A 26,777-nucleotide genomic window follows, 5' to 3' on the forward strand; every position below is an offset into this window, starting at 1 on the left:
TACCTGAGAAAGCAGAACACCTCTGTTATGGTCCTTGTTATTTTGTATCTTACTCTAAAAAGCAATAGAATCAAATACAAGTAGATAGGCAATCTCCTTTCCAAGACCTGAAGTCAAACACCAGTATGCAAACTTCAAATAGAAATCTCTAAGAACTGCTTCTACTTTAAGTAGCAGAGAGAGATACAACCTCCTTTACCAGTTGCCACAGAAACCTCCAGTTATTTTGAGTTACTAACAGACATTTTTTTCCACCTTTGAAAGAGCAAAAAAATAATCTGGTTGCCTGTGCTTAAACAGACTGGGTCAATGTCTTGCTGTAGTTTGATGCCATACGTGCTTTGTTCTTTACTTTTCCCTCAGTGTGCACAAAAATATATAATTGTGCTTGTAAATGCATAGTAAATTGGTTTTTTTCTCCTAGCTAGAGCTAATCTATGTTTTCATAGAGAGCACTGGAAGTACCTACTTGTCATATATGTATCAAAGTATCAAATGTAGCAAGCAGCGTCAATGGTATTCAAATACAATTTTCCCAAGTTTCTCTGAGGATTTTCTTAGAAGTGCAGTGGGAAAGCTTATACACCTTCAGCTTTTGCTAGCAGTTGTTTTGGTAATCAGTCTGGAAGAAACACAGCAATTGTTAAACTAAGAACAGTAATAATAACTCCTAGCCTTCTTTTACAGAGTATTTCATCAACAAAGAGATTGAGGGGCTGCAAGTAACAACACATCAATAAACCTAAAAATACTACAATTTTCTAGAATTACCACAGCTGTGAATAGGAAACCATAAAACAGAAAGAAAGGCTAAGTAACTCACAAATAACTAATACTATTCTGTAAACTGGGAAAGAGATGAAAACTTCTCAGTCCAAGACTGATAGTCTATCTGAGGTCTTGATGAGGCAAACTACCTCATATTGAGAAACTTGTCATTCTGCTTTCCTCATCTCGACTACTAGAACACTCATCATTCTGTCTCAAGATGCCATCTTCTTTATAACCTGGACAGGTAATAATGGAACACTTTTACAAACAGCTACTTGACCAGTGAGTGCCCCCAGCATCTCTTAAAATTTCAAAGGAATTTTGTTAGGAGTTGGCACCCCTGTGCAATGTGATTAATACACTTGTGCAGCTGGGAAGCACACTGTGCTCTCACGGATTTACCACAAAGGTGACACATAGGGTAAAGCTGTTTGATCTTGGCCAATAAACACTGTGCCCAGGCTAGAGATGTCTCTGTCCATGTTACCTGCGTGCGGGCAGTGCCCTGGGAAAGGCGGTGCTGTCTGAGCCTGCCTCTTGCCAGGCCCTGTGTTTATCAGACTCCCTTCATGGCCATGTCACCACGACACGCTGGCTTCTGAGCCTGCCTCGCTCCCTGGCCAGACTCTGCACTCACACGCTGTGGTGCGTGAGGCGCTGAGGGGAAAACGCGCACGGGGCCCGGGTTTGGACAAGCGAGTGCGCTCCAGTGAATGGCGACCGTGCTGGAGGTGAAGAGGTGCCGGGCAGACCCCTCGAGAGCGGCTGCTCTGGTGGGGCAGGCAGGGTGAGGCTCTGTGGCGAGGGGCGGGGAGCGTGGAGGCTGCCAGTGTGTGCGGCTGTGGCGGCAGCGGGTGCCAACGGGCCGAGCACGGCCTGAGGGATGTGTTGCTGTGCAGTGTGCCACGGAGCTGCGGCACACCGCACCCGCTGGGCCCACAGCCGTGCCACGGAGCTGCGGCCACACCGCACCCGCTGGGCCCACAGCCGTGCCATAGAACTGCGGTCACACCGCACCCGCTGGGCCCACAGCCGTGCCATAGAACTGCGGTCACACCGCACCCGCTGGGCCCACAGCCGTGCCACAGAACTGCGGTCACACCGCACCCGCTGGGCCCACAGCCGTGCCACGGAGCTGCGGTCACACCGCACCCGCTGGGCCCACAGCCGTGCCATAGAACTGCGGTCACACCGCACCCGCTGGGCCCACAGCCGTGCCACAGAACTGCGGTCACACCGCACCCGCTGGGCCCACAGCCGTGCCACGGAGCTGCGGTCACACCGCACCCGCTGGGCCCACAGCCGTGCCATGGAACCGGGGTCACACCGCACTGGCGGAGGTCACCACTGTGAGATGATCTAGAGAAGGCCTTTCCACTGCTCGGTTCTAATAGAATATTTAAGGCGTCATGTCTAGTGGTGTCAAAGAAAGGAAATGAGGTATCAACAAACTCTGAATTGACAGTCTTCTGTGGTTCAAGTAAAAACCACATTCCATTTTAGCATTTGGGAATGTACATAAATAAGAATTTAAGCAACCCTGGGTAACAGCTGATTTTAGTACAAAAACTGAAGAAATCGGTTTCATGATGAATTAAGAAGCAAGAGGGAAATGAGTGAAAGTTTAAGGCAGGACCAATGCAATCTCATAAGGATAGAGAAAAGGATAGAAAGGATAGAAAGGATAGAATTAGTCAGTGTAGCACATGGCAATATAATCAAGATTGTATAGTCTAGCATGTAAAGATTTGAAATTATATGATAAATTCAAGAAATGTAAGCTGTATCTGCTCATTGTAGTCTTACATAATTTTCTAAAGAAAATAAGGGAAATAAAGTAGATTTAAAACACTCTAGTAGATAATCTGTGTCACAAAAGTAACGCTCTAACTTAAACAAGCTGTTTGTAAGAAGAAAAGCAACCCATTGATGTTAGGTAGCTAATTTTTGTCCGGACTCTGCAAAGCAGAGTTAACACTAGTCTCAAAATTAAGTTTTCTTTTAAGAAGTCCATATACAAGACCTTAGCTCCAATTTTATCTAGTTTTGTTTAACTTAAATGGTTTAAATGTTACTCTTCTCTCAGTTGATTTTTGTCCTGTATGCTGTGCATGTTAGTCATATTCATTATGACTTTACCAATTCTTTTATTTTAAAATTAATTACACTTGTTATAACCTGTGCTGTATCTGAAAAGTTACTCATCCCTCTATACCCTGTGGAGTATGGAACTGCTTAATTCTAAGTGCTGCAGTCCTATTCACTTCAGATGTTACCTCTACCTCTGTCAAGATAATATTTCAAACAGAGCTGATTTTTTCTTTTATATAAAAAACTACTTGTACTTATGCATATCATAAAATTCCCATAGTTGGGCAGTGAGAAAAATGCTTTATAGCATCAGATATTGTCCTTTAATGTTATATATGCTGGGATTTAGACTTTCCTCTTCATGAGGAGAATGATCTCTATTAGATCAATTTTAGCTGTAAGCCTATAGTGCATATTTTGCATGTTTATATTCATAGCCAGTCGTGTATTTGTATTCCTTCTTAGCATGTGAAATGTGTTTGATCTGAGCAGGCACAGACAGTGCTGAAGTTCAACACCAGATAAAAGCTTCTTTCTCTGCTAGGGGATTAACTTTGAAAAGGAATGTGCTTCTTTCATCAAACTGAGATGCTGATCTGTAGGAAAATAAATATTTACTTCTCTTTCTGCTTTTATTGTAATACAGCTTTACATTGCTTTACCTTTGTAACAGCTATTGCACACTGTCTTTTGATTATGCCAAATGTATTCCTGTGGCCTGTAGGAAGACTACTACCTGCCACCTAAAAACATGTTTGATGCCAGATAGGGGTAGACAGCTGTGTATTGCTGCCAGAAGTCATAGCACTAATAAACACAAATGTGCAAGAATGTGACAACCATACTTCTGGAAAGAGGAATGAATGCTGAAGGAGTAACATGGAACAGCTGATTACTTCCGCTGTTAGCTTCAGTAGAACTAAATTAAAAAAAATAAAAAAGTTAAAACACAGCTGGCTATTTAGAATGAACTGCTGAGAGATTTGTCAGTCAGTAGCTCCTATTAGGGAGACACTTAGCTTGGGGATATTTTTGGAAAGAGTTTCTCTGGAGTTGGAGAGACTTCAGGCCTTTTGCTTTTTTCTGATTGGCCAACAGACAGGTGCTGAAAAAGGTGGTGGCAGAAATATTGCAGACGTGGTGAATATCACACAGACAAGGAACAGAAACTTACTTGTTTTATGCTAGGCTATACCATGTAAAAATATAACAGAATTTTTCCTTTATCTCTTTCTATTGTGAAATGAGAAGCGATCAGACAAAGAACTGATTCATGTTGGTTGTAAACACAACTGCCTGAGTTTACAGTTTGGGAGTGGCGAGTTCTACAATAGCAAACGTTTAGTGCTTTAAAATTAAAACTATGTGTTTTTTTCCCAGGGTGAAATGTTCTGTGTACTTCTGAATTACAAATAAATAGGTTGTGTTTAAAGAGTCTATGTCCTTCAAACATGAATGTACTATTGCATAATATATTAATAATTTCCTTTTATAGAGAAATCATGTAGCAAACAAACTATTTTTAAAAATAGGTACTTTTAGGAATGACACAAAGTAGGCCTCCAAGCTTGTGAGAGAAGGACCCTTTCAGTGGCAATGACAACTTGTGTGGCAGTACTGAGAATGCTTGTATTTCTTAATTTTGGAGTAAATTTCTAGAGCTTGAAATTGAATCCACTGGTTCCATCAAAAGCAAGAATTAAAATTTTGACAGAGTACTGATCTTGTACTGATAAATCCATTCTCTCTCTCTAGGCATTGCATCTTCAGAGCTAATGACTGAACATTGATGGGATACAATCCTGATACTTAGGCACTGATGGATTGGAAAAAAATTGACAGTCAGATTTTTTTTTTTAAGTTAAACAAGCTGTTAAACATGGTCCCTAATTAGACAGGATCCAGCTTTTTATTTCTCCTAAAGAGTGATTATTTCTAAAAAAAAAAAAAAAAAAAAAAAAAAGTTGCAGAAGCAAATTGGTTCATTTAGAAGGCATTTGTGAATAATTGTTTAAAAATATATTTCAGACAAAACATGATAGGCTTCTACTCACCATCAAACATGAAAAATGCATGGTAAGATGAGCACACCTCCTTTCTCTCATGTTTGATATCTTGATTAGAATCAAGATAAAGAGGCAAAATACGCAGTTAATCTAAGATATGTTTTTCCATGCTTTAATTCTCCAGCATCAGATGTGGACCTTGTATTGGTTTTTCTGTATCAAAGAAGGAACAATTCATTGTAAATTCACGCATTTTGTAGTTGTTCAGTGAGATGTCATTTGAGTTTCTTTATACAACAGTGGTTCTTTATGCAACAGTTTTCTGGCCCTTACATGGGCCTGCTGGTATTAGTCTAGAAAAGGGAGTCAGACTGATTGATCAGTGAACTAATGAATTCATTAAAAAGTGAAATGTCACTGATAATCATGCAAAATATTTGACGAGTCAGAGAAAAATGCAGATCTGTGAGGAAGCAGACTAGAAAGCCAAGACAACTACCCTTTAATGATGATGCAATTATGCATTTGAGAATTAAAAGCATGAGTGAGAGAGCTGAGAGAGCCACTGAAACAATGATTCATCTAAATGGATTACTGGAAACACCACTTTCAGACTGTTTGGAACATAATTTCTGGCTTTGCCATCAAAACCTGACTAAATCCAAAGAACCTGGCAGATGAAAGAGCAGGTTTTTGTAATACTATCACAAGACTAAAATTCTAAGATGCTGTATGGGCAATCTAATACATATATTATTTGCTTTGAAATGTGGGCAATGGTGAAACCTGGCTATAACCCAGAGAATTTAGGCAATAAATCTGTTACTAAAAAACTTTTTGCAAAAGCATTAACTGTACTGTTGCACATGTGGTACATATAGAAATAGAGGCATATCTAGTATGCAAGATTAGGATTCAACAAAACTAACCAATCTAGGTTTTTCTTTATGTAACAGGAGAGAAGGAAGGGTGGTCTAACCAAAACAAACCAAACAACAAGGTGTTTAATTCCCTTTGTTGCCACTCAGATTCAAACAGACTGGAGAGTTAAAGTTTGTGTTGATATAAGCAGCTTTAGAAGAGGTTTTAGATATAATTTATATGGAATTGGAATAATAATTACTATATAATAAATGTCTTAAATATATAATAATAATATATATTAATATAATTGAAAAATATACATGCATATACAGCTACAATATGTAAACACACAGTATTCAGGAATTAGCAAACACAAAACTTTTATTATTGTAAATTATATTATTGTGAGACAATTGTACTTATTGTATGAGAATATATTGTACAGTTTTGTGATCAGCTGATATATAATACCTATATAAACGAGCCAATACATCATTCTTATCTCTACTTTTCATAGCATTTTCCTGGAGTATGCATTTTAAATCCTAAATTGAAACCAGTCTTGTGAGTGAGTCTCAGGAATCATCAACATCTAAAGCTTTGCCTTGGGAAATGCTGTCTGTGAGTTGTTAAACACAGAGTCGATTACCTCAAAAACCCATAGAAGTTATCACCTCTCCTTTGAAAACATTTAGCTATATTTGACCAACAACTCTTTCCTTACCTTTGTTCTACAAATTGAATGAATGTAATATTCCAACAAGCAGTGAAGAGGTTCCAGCCCCGAGGATTTTCTGCATAGCCGATTTTGATGCTCTTCAGTTTTCTGTGACTTGTACTGGTGTGAGTGAGAGTTTTCAGTTTTGGGAGTTGCACAGAAGAGATGTCAGAGACTATGCATAGGGTTGTTGCTGTGCATTGACTTCAAACCCTTATGAAGTAAATTAGTAAATATAATGTAAAAAACCCTTTAACAATAGCTGCCATCTTTCAAAGTTCATTGACTTAATGTATAAAGTTATTTAACTAATAAAGCTCATAAGATTTTTTTTTCCTTACAAATATACAGAAAATGTAATATGTGGAGATAAATCACCCCTTTTAAAAATTCTGTGTGAACTGAGAGGTGACAGTGATGGCATCTACAGTTTGTTTTCAAAATGGAAATGATAATGACAATCTCACAGTTTAAAGCTGTAAGAAAAATTACTGTCTTTAAAGGACCAAGGAGAAAATAAAAATGCAGAGAATTTTCTAATACATTTTCTTGGAGAGAAAATAGAGTAGTTAGTCAGTGAGTTTCACAAAAATGGCCCAATCAGAAATCCAGGAAGGAAGCTAATTCTCTTTTGTCTGTATCAAACTTTAATGTGGTTTGAGGAAGGTCTTTTTATCTAAACTCCTTTTTTTCTGGCAATGTTTATTATAGAGTTTTTATTCTACTTATTGCACCATTTTTAGAGAAGACGTCATTGTTTTGATACTTTGCCATCATTCTACATGGACAGGTAACTTAGAATATATTTTTAACCAGATACCTGAAATTTTGGTCAGTTGTTAAGTCAAGTAGAAGCTAATGCCTTTCTAGGAGAAACTTTAGTCCTTTCAGAAGTCTTCTAAATTCCTAAATGTAACAGCTTTGAAAGCAGACTGTACATTTGTCCAGACTCTTAGTTGTACAGACTGGATATCTGCCTCTCTGCTAAGGTCTCATAAAGAATGCATAGGGTTTACATGACAAAGTCTTACACTTCATCATTATTTGATTTCTGAATGTTTGATTTCACAGCCTTATTATTATTCCTATACCTTGAAAATAAATATAGAATTAAGAATAAATAAATATAATATATAAATAAATATAGAATTAAGAATAAAGAAATCAATAAAGAAAGGAATAAAGAGATACTTGGGCATGATTATATAATCCTTGTGATAGTTTGCTAAGACTTTCTGAAATGTAACTTTTAGAATTGCACAGATGTATGTTCCATGGACTAGTGTTTCATCGTATGATCTTTGTGTGTAAGTTTAATTTGGTTTATAGGTTCTGCCTTGTACACTGGCATTTGAATGGTTGTTATTTATTACATCCAGATACACATTTCCTCAAAAGTACAGTTCAAAATGTTAACAAGCCTTCATCATGAATCTCTTCAATCTGGTGTTTTTTTAGTGGTGCATAGTGATAACAATGGGTCAGTATTGGCCCTTTACTGAGATTGCAGCCCTCACATCTTTTCAGATTTCTTATGGGAATAAAGGCGTAAAAGTGGGGTAATTCACACTATTATGTGGGTAGAATAATTGCTTGCTTCTAATACTCAGAAACTGGGACAGGACAGAGGAATGGAAAATGCATATTAGAGAATCAGTGCTTTAGGTTATTATTATTATTATTATTATTATTATTATTATTATTATTATTATATTTAATTTGCAAATGAGTGATTAATATTTTTCATTTTAAATCATTGTTTATTCTAAATGTACTTTTATAGTAGCTGATACAGAGTGAAAACATATAAATTTGTATTTAAAACTTTGAATAACACAATAGAAAAAGTGGACATAGAATATGAAACACAAAGAAATAGAAACACAGAAGAAAATATTTTAGACTGAATATGTGAGGGAATCAGTTGAATATCACTGTTGCTTTGTGTGGGTTTTATTTTAACCCACCCATATGGTGAAGTACATTTGTGTCCTTTTATTCAGAACAAAAATCAAAGAGTTCTCAAAGCCTTAATATCACTTTATTGTTGGACATGTTTTCTTCATGGTGTATGGGTATGTTTCATTACTGCTGGGTTACTAATGGTGCTATATGCACTGACTATGATTTGTTTTGCAAATATTTCATATGAGAGAAAATGGAAAACATAAATCAGGTTTATAAAACAATGAACTTGGAATTTATGGAAGACATATAGCATTTCTTAGCTAAAATTGCATAAATAGTTCGTATGTAATTTGATTAATCAATAGAATTAAAAAGAAAATCATTGAACAAAATCAGAAAAGGATAAAAGATGAATTAAAAAAAAGTGGAAACAATTGAAAAAGCTTTGCATTGACAACCAAATTAAACACAATTTTAGGTCTGGAATAAATAAGGTAAAAGTTTTCCTGGAAACATGCCAAAGTAATTCTGTGAAATGTACTGCAGAAATGCCTGGTTTCAGCTGTGGAAAGAACAATCCCTAGATAAAGGTAAATGTACATATTTTTGCGGTTTCTTTGGAGGGAATAGCAGGAATGAACTCTGTGAAGATTAGAGAAGAACACACTAAAAACTTTGTCTACTGTAATGGTAGTGTTTTCATACGAAGAGTTTTGTGTGCAGCTCAGATCACTTCAAGCAAATTAGTTTCTGAAAGAGGCGTATTCTGTATCTGAGGAGTTTTCTAGGCATAACAACAGTTCATGAGCTTGGCATCAGCTGAGATTGGTAAGAAGTTGTTCTTCACAATAGGTATATTGTAGATTATGTTGGGCCAGCTGAGTAGCAGAAGAGGAAAGAATGCTTCAACATGGTAAGGTACACAATAGACCCATGTTGTGCTTTTTGAGAGTGTAATTATGTCAAGCTTGCACATCTCAGTACATTCTGTTTCTACTAAATTCCTAGCAATGATGATGAACATACATTCTTCACAGGATGAGCAATAAGGTGTAAAAAGGTCCCTGACTGAGGTGTGCATCCACTGGGTGTGATGGCCTCTCTTCTAGTAATCCCCCTCAGCAGTGTCAGCCAAGGAGTGCAGGACCTGGTGCAGGTAATGTACTGCTATTTTGTGATTGCGCAGACCTCCAGGCCATTCAGTTTGAGGCTGCTGAAGCTGCTTGATCTGAGCAATTTTGATGATATACTGTCTAGGAATGAAAGGAAATTATAAACACTTGCAGGAGCCTTTGGTTTGACTTTTTCATACCAATAATGTCCACTTTTCTGCATACTAACTTGCAGCTTTTCTTTTTTCAAGCTGTATCACCTAACAGATAAAGTTTAGCATATCATCAGTTAGTGTAGAATAACTGAGACATTTAGACCTAGTCACTAGCTACTGTTAATTACACCTGAAGCAATGATTGAATTAAGGGTGACCTGACATCAGTAACTATTCAACCAGATCAGCAGGTGCCTAAGGTTTGTAGGACTGGAGGCTTAAAAATTATGTGGGAGATCATAGGAAAATGCATGCTGTACTTTTGCAGAGAGAACATGCATGCATTTTCATTTTCAAGTACACCTACTGTATGCTGATTTCTGTACACATTGGGACATCTGTGAGAATCACTGATTTTTGAGAGTTTCTTCTATTAGGGGAATGTTTCTTGAAAGTAAAATTAATGAATCTGACAATCATTGGTTGTTGGGGTTTTTTGTTTGTCTTTTTTCCTCCAAGGCAGAAGAACAGAAGATCTAAGAACTACTGAAGCATGAGAAGAATCCATCCTCTGCTGGATAAATAGCATGATTTACTGGAGACAACAGATAGTCAGAGAATCGCCAAATGCCTTAGATATTTAGGATTCGCAAATTTGACAGTCTGGATTATTCACAGATTATAATAATATAATATTAATATTTTTTCATTTTTCCATTTTTTCATTTTTCCTACATGTATTTGTTGCTGCATAGTTGGAATTGTTTTTCTTAAAATCTGAAAGCAGCAACATTTGAAAACCCTAAGAGACATACTTATGTTGCAAAATCAAGAACTGTAAAATTCAGAGATCCCTGTTAATTGTCTGCTGCCCAATGGCTGTTAGACAAATGGAAATAAAAAATGTGTTTCTTAGTGGCATAAAGTCACCCATTGACCTGTGGATTCTGCACTAGATCTTGTTGTCATTTTGAAGAGGCTTCCAAGTTTGTATAGCTATATTAAATCTAAAAAACTAATACAATGTATTGTATTCTAATTTTTTTAGATTGTTCCTACAATAGATAGTGGCAACATGCTGAGAGGAAAGAAGAAGAAATCTCCAATTTGCTGTCAGATTCTAAAGGAAGAAGAAAACAGAAAATACCAACAAAGTAAATAATACTTACAATGTTAGACTGAATAAGGGAAACTAAATGGCTTTCATTCAAATATTAGTATCTTTTGAAGTTATGTTAAATGTACAGTTATGTTTCTAAAGATTGGCATCTAAGTTTAGGCACCTAATTTTGTATTTGAAATTTCATGTCATGTTTTTCTGTGTCCTCAGTCCCTACCGTTACCATTGTTATAAATGGGAAAGTAAACATCTTGGCAAATTTTTTTTCCCTGAAGATTTATGAAGAGTATCATCAAAGACTGAGCCAAGACATTCTAACATTTTGTTGGAGCAAGAAATGGTCACCCTAGTTTTGTTCCTCTCCTCTACCAGCTGTGTGAGCTGCTCCATCTCATGCTGGCTCTGGTATTTGTCTGGTCTTTATGAAGACATTGCAGGAGAGAACTAACCCAAGAAAGATGTGAATAGTTTTCTACCATCCTAGTGAGTTGAATCAGCAAATGAATGAGAGAAACTACACTAAGAAAGGGATGATGCTGTGTAGTTGGGAATGAAAAACTTGTAGAAAGAGAGTGAAAGAGCTGAAGTAGAGGTGTTATAAAAATGTTCTCAGCAGCTGCAATGAACTGTCATCAGCTCATGTCACACTAACCTGTGCTTCACTATCAAATGCAATGTGTGCAGTGGGAAAATTGCAGCTCTTCCTCCCTCTGCTGCTTATCAGCTGAAAGTGTAAATGTAGTTGTACGGATGCTTGTATCGGTACAAAAGTATAGGGATGGAACACTGATATGAGCCAGGCTGAAAATAATCCTATCCTTTTGGCTGCTTTTATTTAATTCTGTATTGTTCAGTGACCCAGGTTGGAGCAAAGACCAAAAAATAGTGGTAGTGTTTTTTCCTTTGGAACAATAGATTGAAAATATGACTTCCCTTCAGACCTAGTTTTATTGCCACAGGAAATTCTTATTACACAATGGTAAAAGTCAGAAAAAACTGGCCAAAGTACCACATAATTATACATTGCTATTATTGCTACAGCTGTTGATTTCTTTGTTCTGGAAAGATACTCTCCAGTGGAGCCCATGCATGGCAGCTGGAAACACTGCCTACAGGGGCTGTGGAGGAAAGGCATGGGCTCTGTGCTCCCTTTGGCCAGCACTCCTAGAAGTGGGCAAGGACATGGGAAAGCCCCAAGAGCTAACCAAGTTCTGGTTCTGGAGGTGGTGGGAGTGGCTGGGGAGACAGTGCTAAACTGAGGGATTTGGAGGTCTCTTCTGACCTGGAAGCATCTGTGACTCGCAAATTGCACTGACCCAGGTGCAGCACTTGGCACCTGGCCGGCCTTGTGGAACCTCATGAGGTTCACGTCCCACTTCTCAAGCTTGTCCAGGTGCCTCTGGATGATACCATCATTCCATGGTGCCCCTTCCCAGCTTAGCCTCCTGTCCCCCTCAAATGTGTGGGTGCTCAGTGCCCCTGGGTGTCACTGACAGAGGCACTGACAAGCCCTGGTCCTGGGGTAGAGCCCTGAGAGACACCCCTTGGACTGGCCTAGAGAAGGATGTCCATGCCCACAGAGGGGGAGTTGAGACTATAGAATTCTGTAATGGCCTGGTTTAAAAGGGACCTGAAAGACTATCTTTTTTCAACCCCCCCCGCCATAAGCACTTCTGCCCTACCACTGGATCAGGTTGCTCAAAGCCCCATCCAACCTAGCCTTGAAGACTTTCAGGGACTGGACATCATCCACTTCTCTAGAGATCCTGTTCCAGTGCCTCACCACCCTCACAGTAATGCATTTTTCCTTAATCAAAACCTACTACTGCAGTTTGAAGCCATACTCACTTGTCTCATCACTACATTTCCTGACAGCAATCCTCTCCAGCTTCCCTGCAGGTCTCCTTCAGATACTCGAAGGTTGCTATGGGGTTTCTGTGTGACTTTCTCTTCTCCAGGCTGAACAGACTCAACTTTCTCAGCCCATCTTTATAGGGGAGATGATCCAGTCAACAATTTTGGATTTGTTCCAACAGTTCCATGTCCTTCTTCTATTGGGGACACCAGAGCAGGATACTCTACTGCAGGTGGGGTGTCTCATAAGAGCAAAGTTGATGGGAAGAAATCAGCTCCCTTGACTTGCTGGCCACACTTCTCTTGATGCAGCCCAGATTCTGTGGGCTTTCTGGGCTGTGAGTGACCGTTGCTGGCTTGTGTTGAGTTTTTCATCAACTGCCACCCCAAGTGCTTCTCTGCAGGGCTCAATACATTTTCTGCTCAGCCTGGATTTGTGCCTAAGACTGCACCAACACAGGTGACTGACTAGATGGCCCTTGAGATCCTTTCCAGCCCAAAACCTTCTGTAATTGAAGTATTTCAACAAAATATTGACTGTATTAAAAAAAAACAGGTTGTATTCTTAATTACAAGGAACTGAGTTTATTAAGTTCCTTTTCAGTAATCAGTGGTCCTTTTTTGCAAAATATAGTGTCTTCATCAATAGAAAATTCACACAGTCTCCTGCTCAATTAAGCCAGATTTGTCTGCAGTGTTCCACTTCAGCTTGCAACAGGTTATTTAAACCATTGACAGCATGTTCTCAATATAATATTAATAAATTGTCTTTTCTAATACTACCTATGAGTCTTACATGCTCAATATAATTACAGAAACATGAGCCTCTGCTCATGATCTGCAATGATCCCAGGGAACTAGTATGTCAGTACTTGAGGTCATGCCAAATGCTCTCTGCATCCTTACCCAACCTAAACAACAAGGTTTATTAACAATTAAACAGTTCCAGTGTGTATCTATCCGATCTTTTTTTCTTTAGGTTAAATGAAAGAGATGCTGACTATGCACTCAAGGATTTTTCACTCCTTATTAAATCTATTTGGTGTTACAAATTTATGCTTTTTAGAATACAAGACATACTTCATTTTTTAAGCAACTTAAAAGGGAACAAAGCTCCCCCTTTTTTTTTATTAATTCAGAACAAGTCGGAGTGAACTGTGATGATCCAAATAATAATGTTCTACTGACGTTCAAACAGCGGGAAGAAAACTGATGAGAATCAGAAGTATGTTACCTGAAGAATAGAAACCAACCAAAGCAGCAGTACTTAACACCCTTACCACACAGATCAGCAATCTTTAAGTTAGAAAGTTACTAGATCTGAGTTATCAAATACAACTTCAGAATAAAGCTTTAGTTAATAACCAATAATACAATAATAAACAAACCAAAATTAAAAAATAATGCAAAGTTTACTTCAGGAAGTTAACCTTTACAAATTGACATTTTACCAGCTCTAATGTCAACTAAAAAATTGTTTTTAATAAATTTCATTTTTTTTACATTTTTATTTAGTTACAAAACTGAATAATTCAGTTCATCTTTCAGCTGCACTTTTTTTTCAGGCAATGACCTATATGCCAATATAGCTTCCAGATATATATTGAACAAACATTACAGTTGTGACAGCTGGAGAGATAAGACTCTCAGGAGGACAGCACTAGAAACTTTCAGCTCCTTTGTGAAGTATGTTCAACAAGTACTTTAGCAATTATAATAAAATAAATTGTTTTAACTGTTTTTCAAGGTTTCTATTAAATCATGAAGTATTGTTTTCATGAACCTCTATAAGAGCTTTCTAACTGGCCTGCAGATTTAGTTTACAAAATCTGAAATATATAGAGGGCTTTATACCAGTATAGCAATGTTTTATAAAAATTTCCATCCATATGTAGAACTGCTTCTTTTTTTACCTCTTGTATCTTATGGAATCAGGAAGATACAAAAATGTAAAACAAATTACTGAGTTTAGTAGAATATATTGTTCCCTGGGTGTTTTGGGCTTTTTTTTTGTTTGTTCTGTTTTTGTTTTTTTTGTTTTGTTGTCTTTGTTTTTGTTATTTTTCAGGATGGGCAAAGTTCTCAAATGCTTCACTTTAACACTGCCTTTTTGTGTACCTGTAATCTGAAAAAAATACACACACATACCTAAGTTTAGATAACATAGGAGAGTGAGGCTTTGACATCAGTCCTCACTGCCACACAGAATTTTATGATCATGACCAAGATAATGTTGTAAGTTATTCTCTATGGATAATAAGCAAAATACACATTAAGGACAACTTGGAATCCCGTTTCTTGGAATTAGCTCTGGTGTTCATCCAAGATCACTGGCTGTCCTGCTTCCAGCTAGGACAGGGTTGATTTTTACAATAGTCAAGAGGAGGCATGCCTAAGACCCAGAGGTTATTCTGTACCTCACAGCATTTTCAGGGAACGGGGGAAGGGCTCCCTTCTGGGTCACTGTAGTACAGCCAAGGTAGTGGGCAAGTATCTTAGTGCTGGGGGTTTCTGTGTGAATCTTATCAGCCCTGTAAAACCTGAATGCTGAGCTGTAAGGCACTTGGACAACAATGCTTGAAAAGCAGTCCTAGGATTGTAGCAAACCCCTCACCCACAGGTTCTACATTCATAGTAGTATATAGTTGTATATAGTAGTCTATTTGCTTTATGAGTCCATAATGGTGTCTTTTCACTTTCACATCTTTTCACTTTTCATTGACTTTGTCAAGAAGCAATGTATCTGCATGGAAGTTTATCAAACTCTCGTGAAACAAATATTAACAGAAGATAGTTGAAAATATGTAAGCTTCAAAAATTTTTTATAGTTTCTGATTAGCCCTAGCTTATTAAGAACTTCTTTGTCACAGAAGAAGATATTTTATATGCAGAAGAACATATTTTCTGCAACATTCTGGTAACAAATTTAACAGGTGCCTCATCTGACTCTAAAATTGTTTAATTTCTCTTGCTTGTATTAGTGAGACCAACCTCTACCTGTGACCCTCTCTGCCATTATGATCTCACTCAGCCTTTGTCTTCCAGTGATTTGAATTAACATTTCTCTCCTATACATGCAGAATATGAGAAGAATGTCTAGAGATAACAACAGAAAAAAATTTTAGGAGAAAATTGAAATACAGTAAGATTTAAGAGATGAACATCAAGAACTAAAAGACTAACCATAAAGAGAATTTCACAACCTTCCTTACTATAATACAGACAGAAAAGTAGTATTATTAATTGTTATAAATACTAGAAGCTATTTTTTCAGCACATCTAATAAAGGAATGCACTGCCACACAAAAATTGAGGCCAAGAACTGAACACAAATGAAATTACATCAACATTTCCTGAAACAAGAATAGTTTCTCTAAGTATTATGTCACATTAAGTATATTAGTAAGTATTGCAGAGATTTAAATTTCAGTACTATTTTTCTTACAGTTACAGTGGTAATTTGCAGATTATTGATTTTTCTAGTTGCCAGTGAAAACTTCTGAAGGAATATTAAATATCCTGCATTTTGATTTAATACTTGCCAGTTGACATATCTATCTAATACAGAATGAATTCATTTAAAGCCTAGCATCAGCTTTCACTGAAACATGAACAGCAAACAAAACAGAGCTTTATTCTGAAACAGTACTACTGTCTTTGTATTCCAAAAACTAAAGCAGTTATCTCACAGAATCTTTTTAAATTGATCTTTTTATCCTTTGTATCGATATTTAGACTAAAAATTCCATGAGTTCTAAATCATTAACATATATAGTGAGAAGTGCTGTTTTCCTTCTTTCTTGTCATTGCATCCAGATTTTAAAAGAATTTTTTTGTGTTTTAAAAGCTAGGTTCTCCAAAAGCTTTCAATAAAACAGCAAGTTAATCTGTCCAAGCATTCCCAAACTCTTGCCAGAAAGAGCTGAAATTTAATTTGGATGTTTCTTTTTCCTGAAGCAGCCCTCCAAAAGTGTAGCTCACACCCTTCTGCAGTGTGTTACAAGAATACTGATATGATGCTTCCATTTCAAAACAGCAAGAGAAATTATTGAAATTACTCACACCTTCAACATATATTAAACACATCACAGAAAAGTAAACAATAAAGGGGAGATAAGAAAACCAATTTTTAGTAACGCCTTCACTATCCTTTATTTTTGTTGTGGCTCTTCTCTCTCCCTGCCTGTGAGGTGAATGCTCTTTGCTATTCTCTTACCCATTCAAGTGCAAGTGCTGCTGTACACAGCAATTTACTGCCTGCTACCACTGAGGCTTCACCCAACTCACTTTCTGGGACACCTCAGTTCCCCATCCCCCAAACATACCCCAGATAGTTTGCATTCTTGAAGATGCAGCATCTACAGCCATGCTTTGGTCTTGAACAAGACATGACATTTTTGGTTGTTTCTCGAGTTTGTGACTATACTACAATAATCACTTCATTGCATTGTACTGCTCAAAAACAATTACGTTTCCAACACAGATATCTCGATTGGCAAAAAGTGGGGAGAAGAACAGCTGTAAAATCACAGGTATCCCCACCTTTTAATGTGTTAAGTAGCATTTATTTAATTCCAGCTTATTTTCCTTTTCAGTTTGTCTTCACATCTGAGTTTTGTCTACCAGACATTTTGTCTTCAGCAACAGAAAAATATTCTGATGCATGGCTGGTATGAATAGAGACAGATGTTTGACTTAACTCTTAAGTGTCAGAAGTGCTGTCTCTTAGCATTCCTCCTGTCTCACTTACTGCAAGCACAGAACCTCCTAAAGATGGATCACTGCACATGCCAGGAACAGAACAAGCTGTGCTCTGGAACTGTACAGGCTTAGGTTTATCCTCCCTTATATGACACACACAGTTGTTTTCAGCAACAGTTTCTTCATCTTTTACCCTTCTTTGTTGTTGTGTTGTTGTAGTGAGTTGAGTGGAAGATGCATTCTCACATTCAACAGGAAGAACTCCTGGACATAAAGGCTGATAAGGAGCATTACCATTACCAAGTCTTTCTGCACTTTCAGTATCTTTAGCTGAGTTCATAGGCAAACATGAACCATCGCATTTTGGATGAAGAGAAGCAGGCTCTGCACACTCTGAAGATACAGGTTTCCCTAGATTTAGAAGCGTTTTTTCAGGAGAGTTCATCTTCTCCTTATCCATTTTTTCTGTTCTGTGTCCAGAAAAAAACATGGAAGAAGTCAGCGAATCAGAGGTATTTCTGCCAGTGCCTCCAAATGAAAATACTGGTGAAGGCAATGGAAAGTTACTTCTGAAGGAAAATGCACCATTAGTGGTGAGAAGTGGGGTCTTGGAGACATCATTCAGCCCAGTTCCAGTGTTGGTTTCTGAAGTACTGCAAGCTACAGTTGTGGTGAATTCGGAGGCGTGAGGTTTTTGTTCCCCTAAGACAGGTTTCTGTGTACCACATCCAGCAGGTTCCTTTGTTTTTTCCCTCATGTGAGATAATGTTTTTTTCTCAGATGGCTTCTCAGATTGGCTTAAAATTGATGATGGTAACACCTTACATGAATTGCTAACTTCTGATCCTGCAAACCAATCTCCTTCTGAATTGCCAAAGGGAAACAAAATGTGTGGTTTCTCACTTTCTGCTGAGTCTAAATTAGGACTTGTTGAAGCATCACAAACTGTGTTCTTGGTTTCATGACCATGTTTATCCTGGTTATTGGTTTTATCCACCTTATCACATCTCCCTAAATAAAACTGAGGGAAAGCACATCTCTTGTCTTGCTTTTTAAAGGAAAATGTACCTCTATCTTTACTAAATCTTGGTAGTGAGTTGTTAGATGCACTGAAAGTAAAAGGCACACCTGAAGGTCTCTCTGCTGAAACATCTACAGATTCAGAATTTGAAACAGTAACAGCCACTGTTGCTGCTGGCTTTAAGTCTGATGAAGTGCTAGAATTTGTTTCATTGGAAACAGTACCTACTGATGCCTGTCTTGGACATTTTTCTTTAATTAACAAGTCTGGAGAGGTTTCTGACAGGGCTGGAGTGGATACTTCCTGGCCACTTCCCTCATGAAATAAATTTAAGTCACCATTTGTTTCAGAAAATATGGTATTTGTGGATGGGATGCTATGAGCACTGCTTCCAGAAAAGTCTCTTCTGTCAAAGCCACCTCCTCTTTGCAGGGTTCCCATTTTTATTTTATCTGTATTATTTGTTTTGGTAGGTACAGATATAAAAGAAGTTCCTGAGGACTTACTCTTGGAGGCCTCAGCAGCTACAAATTTATACTTTTTATTTGCAGGGAAATTTTGAGTCTTAAACGCATTGGTGAGCTTCTGAAGTTCCATATAGTATTTGTAACGTAACTCCTATAATTTCAGGAAAAAAAAAAAAATCACATTATCTAAAATGGCATTTGTGGATTCAGAGGTTATAATACTCTTGTATGACTAAGACTGAAAAAAGTATTCCTATATTCTAGAGAATTTATAATGTATTTTTCCATTGCTACTGGAAGGCAACAGGACACAAGTCATTACAGAAAAAAGTTCTCTATAGACAATTGAACAAGATACACATAGAATCCTGATAACAAAGTAGGTTTTGAAAGAAGACTACAGAAAACTGTATTTAAAGTCACTATCAAAACCAAAAATAGATAAAAACCACTAACTTGGATATTAACAAATTGTCAATCAAATTCTCATAAAAATAGCCATCTGAAATTAAGCTTGATGGTGAAGTTTTTGTTCTTTTTTGTTATTACATATAATTGCATTCTTAATGGCAATAGAAAATAGGCATTTTCCAAAGTAATGCAGAAAAAAAATTAATGCTATATTTAAAGGACCTAAGAAACTTTTAAAATTCTATCATCTGCCACTGGTATTCTCAGAACATGCATGATGTGATTCACTGCCAGCCATGCTTCACTAAGTAACTGGAATCATTCTGTACAGAACAATACTCAGCCACCCACATGAAGCTGCTAGCAAGTAAAAAAAAAAATTAAAAATCTAGTTGTATGACTACATAATTCAAAATGAAGCAAAAAAGAGACTGAATTCAGTTTCATGTCAAATTATTATGCAGTCTTACAAGGTGCAACTCTATTCTTTAGAAAACAGAATACAGGCAGATGATTTCCTCTTCAAACAGACACTAGGGCAGTTTATTCAGATTAGAAAGACTCAAAGATAGATGTGACTCAAAAAGCCACACTAAATATAAGGGTAAGTATTTGAAGTGAGTAGTAAGATTAAGTTTCAGCTTTCTAAGGGCAGAAAAAAAAAAAAAAGTAAAATTCTGACAGCTTTAATTCCTAGTCAGATTTCATTCTAGAACTGGAAGTGTAACTTGCTACTGAGGAAACTGAAAAACATTTTAAAAGCTTATTTAGAAAGTTGCATCACAACACATAGTAACTTAGACATACTTACAACTGATGTTCAATCATACCTCATGGCTCATATTTTGAAATTCTGACATTTCTGATATTGACATAAAGCGAGTAGGGATCTTGCTACCGTCTGCTTCATCCTGTCCTGCTACAGGCTGAAAAATATTTTGCAGCAAACATCATAATTCATTTTGATAAACCACAACAGACAAAATAGTACCATGCTGAAGGCCACATAGCCAATAACTTACAAGAAACGTGTTGGGTGTATTCTTCTGGTCCTGCCACTGCTTTAAGGTATCTTTAAATAGAGTTGAGCTCTCATTTCCGTCATAAGGTAGCTCTATTAGAAATAACAAAAGGATAGTAATGGACAATATATTAAATAGAGAAAACACTGAAAGCTTCCTCTGCACCTAAACAGATTCCATTTAAGAACAAAAATACAGTGCCCTAAGTGAGACCCTAGCCCTTGCTGAATTTTCTGTGATATAAAGCAAAAAGCCTGTGTAAGACATTTTTTTAAATGCTGAAAATGCCTGGCATTACAGAAAATGTAACACCTCCTCCTGTGAGGTAAAGGCACTTAATGTGAGCATAGCCAACATTCGTATGACACTACAACAAACACCCATCTAGTTCAGCAACACACTTCTGACAGCGGTGCTCTCAGCTGGATATGAAAAGTACGGTACTGCAGATTCCAAAAACACAGCCTAGGAACTTCCTAGAGATAGCACATTCATAAAATGCATTTAAAAACCCCTCATGAATTTATCATGCATTTAATTTGCTCTGATGCTTTTTCTTGCTTGTTTGCCATGCTAATTGTTTATTAGTAACTGGTTCCACAAGTTCCAGGTTTCTAGACTTCCCAAATCTTGTCCTAATTAAGTCCTTCTTCCCCACCTTGAACAATACCTGCATCAACAGGAGTTAACTCCAATGCTAAGATTTCATTAACAACAGACTTGATGTCTATTTTCTTTGGTATATATACTGGTGGTTTTTCCCAATTGGATGCTATATTCATCACATCAAGCTGAGTTTTCATTCTGGAAAAGAAAAACCAACCAAAAATGAACCAACTTAAACATTTTTCTTCATGCTTACATGCTAGCTAAATTATACCTGCCTAATACAAAAAAAAAAAAAAAATTGTAAAGAAATCACTGGAAAGGAGAAGGAATCAGAAAAATTATGTATACAATAAAATTTCAAGTCCTCTAGATTCTTTTTTCCCCTGAGAACTTGTTCACTTGAATTATATTTCATAATCAATGAAAACTGCAGGAAGTAGTGCTGGTCAGCAAATAATTACAGCCTCCATTTTCCTTAGTGCACATTGCCTGCATCTAAATTATTCTCTTTCTTCAGAGGGCATTGCTAATGTTAATCTGAAATACAATGTATTTTGAAGAACTCCATTTCCAATGTTCTTTCTAAATACAGGTTAAGAGGTTCTAAGAAATGTAATTAAGAACCCTTAGAAGACATTACAGGGTATGTACGCTACAAATGCAAAAACAAAGATACTGCAGAATCTCCATACACTCTCTTACACTGAAAGATTTCTGTAAAAGCTTCAAGCATGCTTCAGTGTTTTTGAGTTTAAATAAGATATCTGAAAATATTTAATCAGCAAGTATTAATAAATTTCTCTATTTCGTTTTTAATAGGGAGATGACCAAGCTTCTGAATTATCTCTAATTCCAGACAGTATGTCATTCAAATTCTTGATACATTTCCTAAAATTTGGAATATTTGGTATCCAAAAATCTGAAAGTATTATAATCTCTTAATTACTCAATACTATTTTAATTTTAAATTGCTTATCTTATAATATCAAATGTAGCTGTTTTTTTAATCTTAAAATTCTAAAAGAAAACTAAAGAACTAACAAAACATGAAAAAATATACCTTGTATTCAAGCCACAGGCAACCTATAAATAAAACAAGAATTTGTAAGATATAAGCATTTCTCCAACTACCAGGAAGTTAGTGCTTTATCAAAATGCATGAGAGACTAGAGTCCCTCTTTTCATTTCACAGAACTAGAAAAAATAAAGCTGTTAACATTAAAAATCCAACCAAACAAAAATACCCCAATGTAAAGAAGTATGTATGTGAGCATTATTTATCTTGTAAAATTTTGTGATAAATACAATAATAACTCTTTCAGAGCCAAATGAAGGCATTCAAATTATTGCCTATATGGCCACTTGATCAGTTTCATAAGTTCAGCTACTTGTAAACATTCAAATGAAGGTCTATTTTGTATTTCTTGGAGAGGAAAGCCTCTGCTATGTGCTCTCAATATGCTATTATAGTATTAAAAAAAGCTGTCTTTTAGTTTTAAATCAGGCAGATAATGGTGGTAAGAAGTGCAGTGCACTGCACCGTGACCAAGACAGACTTCCAAAGACCATGTAATGAAAAGTAAAAAAGTAAAAAAATCCTGGCTGGATTAGAACTGCTGCCCTATAGAAATCTGGTGATCTCACTGTACTGGATCTTTACACAACAAAACCAATGTACTGTTATGGAGGGCAGACAGGGAGGTGCTAAGTTGAAGAGCAAGAAAACAAATAGCAGAAAGAGGAAGAAGATGAACAGGAGGAATGGGAGGAAAAAGATGAGGAAGGTAAGAAGGAACCAAAAGCAAAAGTGGAGGAAGAACAGAAGGCAAAAGCGGAGGAAGAACAGAAGGAACAGGCAGAATATGAAGCAAACCAGGAGACATAGAAGGAAGAAGATGAAAATGAGATGGGGAATGACAAGAAAAGAGGGGAAGGAGGGACAGCAGGAAGAAAAGGAGGAAGTTGAGCAAGAGATGTGGCAGTGATTAGTGACATGCTAATCACTGGAATCACAGTATTTCTTCCGAAAATGGGAGCTGCTTTTACTTCAAGCAAAGGTCAAATTTTCCTTTATAACTTGTTACCAGGCACTTAGTCAAACTCTGTACTTTCTTAGCATCCCATTTATCAGGAGGCATCAAAGGACCCATTGTAGAAATCAGCAATATGCTGTTTCTTAGGAAAGCAAACAGTAAAAATCACTGATATGCCGCATACAAAGTTTTTTCAAACTTTTCTAAAAATGAAAATCATTATTATAAAAAAGTATGACATGTTAAGTAATTTTAATCTATATTTTTAATTTGTTGACTTTGTTTTTCCTGACTGATTATAATCATGATCTACAATACAGCTGGCTCTATTTGAGTTCTTTATATAACTGATATCAAAAACAAAAGGCCATCACCTCCAGGAAACACTGAGGATCACACTCATGGACAAGCTTTTCACAATCCTTAAAAAAATTCTCAATTGTCTTCTTGTGAGTTTCTTTCATTTTCTTCCAAATCTGAAATTCTTTCTCTTTTTTACCTCTTTGATTTTCAACATCTTCTAGTAATTGCTGTTTTTTCATTTCTAGAGTTTTGAAAATTTCTCCAAATTTCAGCTCAATTATCTCCACATCATTTTTCAGCATCATCTAGAAGCACAAGAACACAAGAACAGATGCAATGCAATAGCAATGTCCCCACAGAGTCACTTCTCTAAGTAAGCTCAGAGTACACCTATACTACAAGGAGCACCTGTATGCTCCAGGTTGTGAATAAACTATAAAGAGAAGAAAAACAAAGACACACACACACAGAATATCCCGCATTTGTAACTCACGTCCGCATCATTCGGCCGTTTTGAGATTTCATTCACCAGCTTCTCATTTATTATCCTCATTTGTTTCAGAGTGCTAAAGAAGGTTAACTGCAAGACAATTAAAACACTTATTACAACTTTATCCATTCCATAAAATAAATATTATTTCATTGCTTATCTAGAATCAGAACAAGACAAACAAGGAGCTACTGGAGAGGGTCCAGTGGATGACCACAATGATGATCAGGGGTCTGGAGCATCTCTTTCATGAGGAGAGACTGAAGGAGCTGGACCTGTTTAATCTGGAGAAAATTGAATGGAGATCTTATGGATGTGTATAAATATCTCAAAGGCAGGTGCCAAAAGGATGGTGCCAGACTCTTTTCAGTGGTGCCCACTGAAAAGACAGGATAAGGAACAGTGGCCATAAATTAAACCACAAGAAGTTTCACCTCAACATGAGGAAGAACTTCTTTACATGGAGGGTGGAAAAGCACTGCAACAGGCTGCCTACTAAGGAGGTTGTGGAGTCTCCCTCTCTGGAGGCATTCAAACCCCACCTGATGACAATTCTGTGTCACCTGCTCCAGGTGACCCTGCAGGGGTTTGGACTGGACTGGATGATCTCCAGAGGTTCCTTCCAACCCTATATATGTGATATTCTGAACAATATCACAAAAACCTTGTGATTCAAAACATCACTTAATAACATTTAATGCTTTTCTGGATCAGCACACAAACTTTCTTCTGCTGTTTCTCAAAGTAATGTTCTTAGACTCATCTACAATGCATACTGATAGAATGACTACTTTGTAGTTAAAACACTGTTTTCCTCAGGCTTTTTTTAACCTCTCCCCTCACATACATCTTCTACAATACAAGTTTTAATGGTGTTATTCCAGTTTGGCAAAAACCTGTGTGATACTTTTTCTTTTTATACCTCATATTGCTAGAACAGAAAGTTGTTCATAATCAAGATATTTCTGTTTGAGTTTAAACTAATATTAGCATTGAGTCTTCCTCCTTTATTTCTCTACAGTAACACTCATTTACATTATGTAGTAGTACGTCTAACACTCTTTCCCTCTGGTTTCCCAAGTGACATACAAATGGTGATGGGAAAGGCAGGAGGAAAATCAGTGTAAAAGCAACTTCTGTCTTAAAGAATAGTCAGTGCTGTATTTAAACTTTTATACTTGTACTTTTTTTCATCACTGCCCTGCAGTTGTTTCAGTTACTGCACAACAGAACTGTCACCCTGCACTCAATTTGAACAGGGCATGAAAAGCTCATTCTACCCAAATAGTCCCTATTTTGTTAAAAATCACAACTTGTATAACCATGCAACCAACCATTATGGCAGACAGTTGCCTTCTTATGCAGCTCGTAAAGCATCTTGTTTATACATTTATTATTACTCACCCAAACTATCTATCTCTAAATATGTAATTATCTGTGACCCAAATTACCTATCGCAGCTAGAGAGCCTATAAACAAAACATCTGTGGGTGGGTTTTTGGAGTTGTTGGCTTTTCCTGAACTTGGAGAAACAACAACAAAACCACACACCAACACCCCTCCCCCCCGAATCAAATGAAAAAACCCCGACACCATCCCAAAGTCAACTCTCCAGGTCCTTCGGTAAACTGGGTTCAGGTCTGTTGCTACTGTAATACCGCCTGGTCCCCTATGTGCGTTGGACGCAGTCTGACGGCGGCACAGAAAGGCACAATCTGTCAGTCCACAAACAACTCCTCAATGCCCCAAAGACGCACAAGACCTCTGTCCCTCTCCTGCCCAGCACGCCGCGGTTTTTCCTGTGTTTCTGAGCAAAAGCAACCCGAGCCTGGTAGGATCTCCAGCGGACAGCAAGACCCCCTAGAGCCAGGCCCCTAGAGCGAAGGGGGAGCGGCACGCTTACTTTTTCTTCCTGGTACACCGTGTCTATGAGGTTGACAGAGTGGAAGATGCCCTGATGCTCCTCGGAGACACACTGCCCGCACCCCGCCTGCCGACACATACGGCAGTAGAGCTGCACCGGCCGGTTCGGGTGTTTCTGGCAGCTTCCCCCGAACGCCTGCAGGGAGAGAAGGTCGGACCCCGACTTCAGCCCCAGCGCCGCCTCCCCGCCCGCGGCAGCGCCCGCCGCGCCGGACCGGTAGAGCTTGACCACCTCGGCCAGGGTGGTGTTGACTGGCAGGGCGGCGACGCCGCCGCGGGGCAGCAGGCACAGCTTCCTGCACAGCGGACAAGGCACGCGGGCGCAGGACGGGCCCGGGCCCAGCCCCGGCGCCCCGCGGCCGAGACGGGCCTGCCCCGGGCTCCGCTGCAGCTGCCGCAGGCGGGCGGCCTCGGCCGAGGCCAGGCACTCCAGCACGCAGCCCCGGCAGAAGTTGTGCGAGCACAGCGGCAGCGTCACCGGCTCCTCCAACAGCGACAGGCACACGGCGCACGTCAGGCTCGCCTCCATCGGCGGCAGCGAGGGGACGAGCGGCCGCCGCTCCTGTTCCCGTTGCTGCTGCTCTGGGTCGCGGTCGTCCCTCTGCTCCGCCACTTCCAGCTCGACAGCACCGGGGAGCGACGGCCGGGCTGCCCCAGGACCCGGAGCGCCGCGATCCGAACGCCGCTTCCAGCCGTCAACTTCCCAACAAGTGGCGCCCGGCCGCAGGGGGCGGGACGATGAGAGGAGCGTTGGCAATAGGCGGAGGCGCGAGATTGACATCGCCATTCTTCAATAAAAGTGGGCGAGGGAAAGAGGGCGGGGCTGAGACTTTTGGAACCCGCCTCATGCCTGGCGCGCGAGCCCCCGCGCGCCGTAGCGCCCGCGCGGTCCTAGCGCCGCCACCGCCATTTTGTGACGAGCTCTGGGCGGAGCTCCCGCCTCACGTGGTGGGACGGGAGCTCGGGAAGCCGTGGGTGCTCGGGAAGCCGTGGGTGCTCGGGAAGCCCTGGGTGCTCGGGAAGCCCTGGGTGCTCGGCGCGTTTGCCATTGAGAAGTGTCGTTGCTGCCTTCTGGAAACCTGCAGAGTTAAAACTAAGTGACTCCGCAGTGCCGAGGTACGGCTGCTGGGAGCAACCTCCAGCTACAGTTGCAAAATCAGAACGTAACTTCGGTTTAGAATTATGTTAGTGCTGAGCA

At 38.7% G+C, this 26,777-nt stretch overlaps 3 protein-coding genes and 1 long non-coding RNA gene across 11 annotated transcripts in view; 2 read left to right on the forward strand and 2 right to left on the reverse strand.

Annotated features, from left to right (window-relative positions):
* The window catches only part of PALLD (palladin, cytoskeletal associated protein), a 186,345-nt gene extending 184,703 nt beyond the window's left edge, over positions 1–1,642 (reverse strand). The window contains exons 1-2 of one of the 5 annotated variants that reach the window (XM_086890292.1): positions 1,259–1,642; positions 470–622 (exon numbers count right to left, since the gene is read on the reverse strand). The gene's annotated coding sequence lies outside the window, so the exon portion shown is untranslated. Of the gene's footprint in view, positions 1–3; positions 108–469; positions 623–1,258 lie in introns of those variants that run through there. The other 4 variants (XM_086890293.1, XM_086890295.1, XM_086890294.1 and 1 more) reach the window with 4 other exon arrangements.
* On the forward strand, positions 1,403–13,381 carry LOC147653051 (uncharacterized). Its single transcript, XR_015287191.1, has 4 exons — positions 1,403–1,558; positions 9,396–9,514; positions 10,674–10,779; positions 10,956–13,381. It is a non-coding gene; the product is annotated as an uncharacterized LOC147653051 (long non-coding RNA).
* Positions 13,382–14,646: 1,265 nt separating this feature from the next.
* Positions 14,647–26,494, reverse strand: LOC111927893 (uncharacterized). 4 transcript variants are annotated; one of them, XM_086890356.1, is made up of 9 exons: positions 25,812–26,391; positions 25,560–25,715; positions 23,660–23,746; positions 23,238–23,471; positions 21,891–21,913; positions 20,880–21,025; positions 20,222–20,313; positions 20,030–20,125; positions 14,647–18,939 (listed from the first exon to the last, which is right to left on the reverse strand). In XM_086890356.1, the coding sequence occupies exons 1-9, from the start codon at positions 26,364–26,366 to the stop codon at positions 17,302–17,304; spliced, it is 3,027 nt and encodes a 1,008-aa protein (XP_086746482.1). In that variant the 5' UTR covers positions 26,367–26,391; the 3' UTR covers positions 14,647–17,301. The 4 variants fall into 4 exon arrangements, with proteins under 4 accessions (XP_086746482.1, XP_086746483.1, XP_023780694.2 ...); XM_086890357.1 differs by having other exon boundaries at positions 20,892–21,025; positions 25,812–26,389; XM_023924926.2 differs by having other exon boundaries at positions 20,892–21,025; positions 25,560–26,494.
* The window catches only part of SPOCK3 (SPARC (osteonectin), cwcv and kazal like domains proteoglycan 3), a 428,772-nt gene continuing 428,448 nt past the window's right edge, over positions 26,454–26,777 (forward strand). The window contains exon 1 of the mRNA XM_086890368.1: positions 26,454–26,695. The gene's annotated coding sequence lies outside the window, so the exon portion shown is untranslated. The remainder of the gene's footprint in view (positions 26,696–26,777) is intronic.

This window comes from Cyanistes caeruleus, chromosome 5 (genome assembly GCF_971803275.1).
Source record: "Cyanistes caeruleus chromosome 5, bCyaCae1.hap1.1, whole genome shotgun sequence".
NCBI classification, from domain to species: Eukaryota; Metazoa; Chordata; class Aves; order Passeriformes; family Paridae; genus Cyanistes; species Cyanistes caeruleus.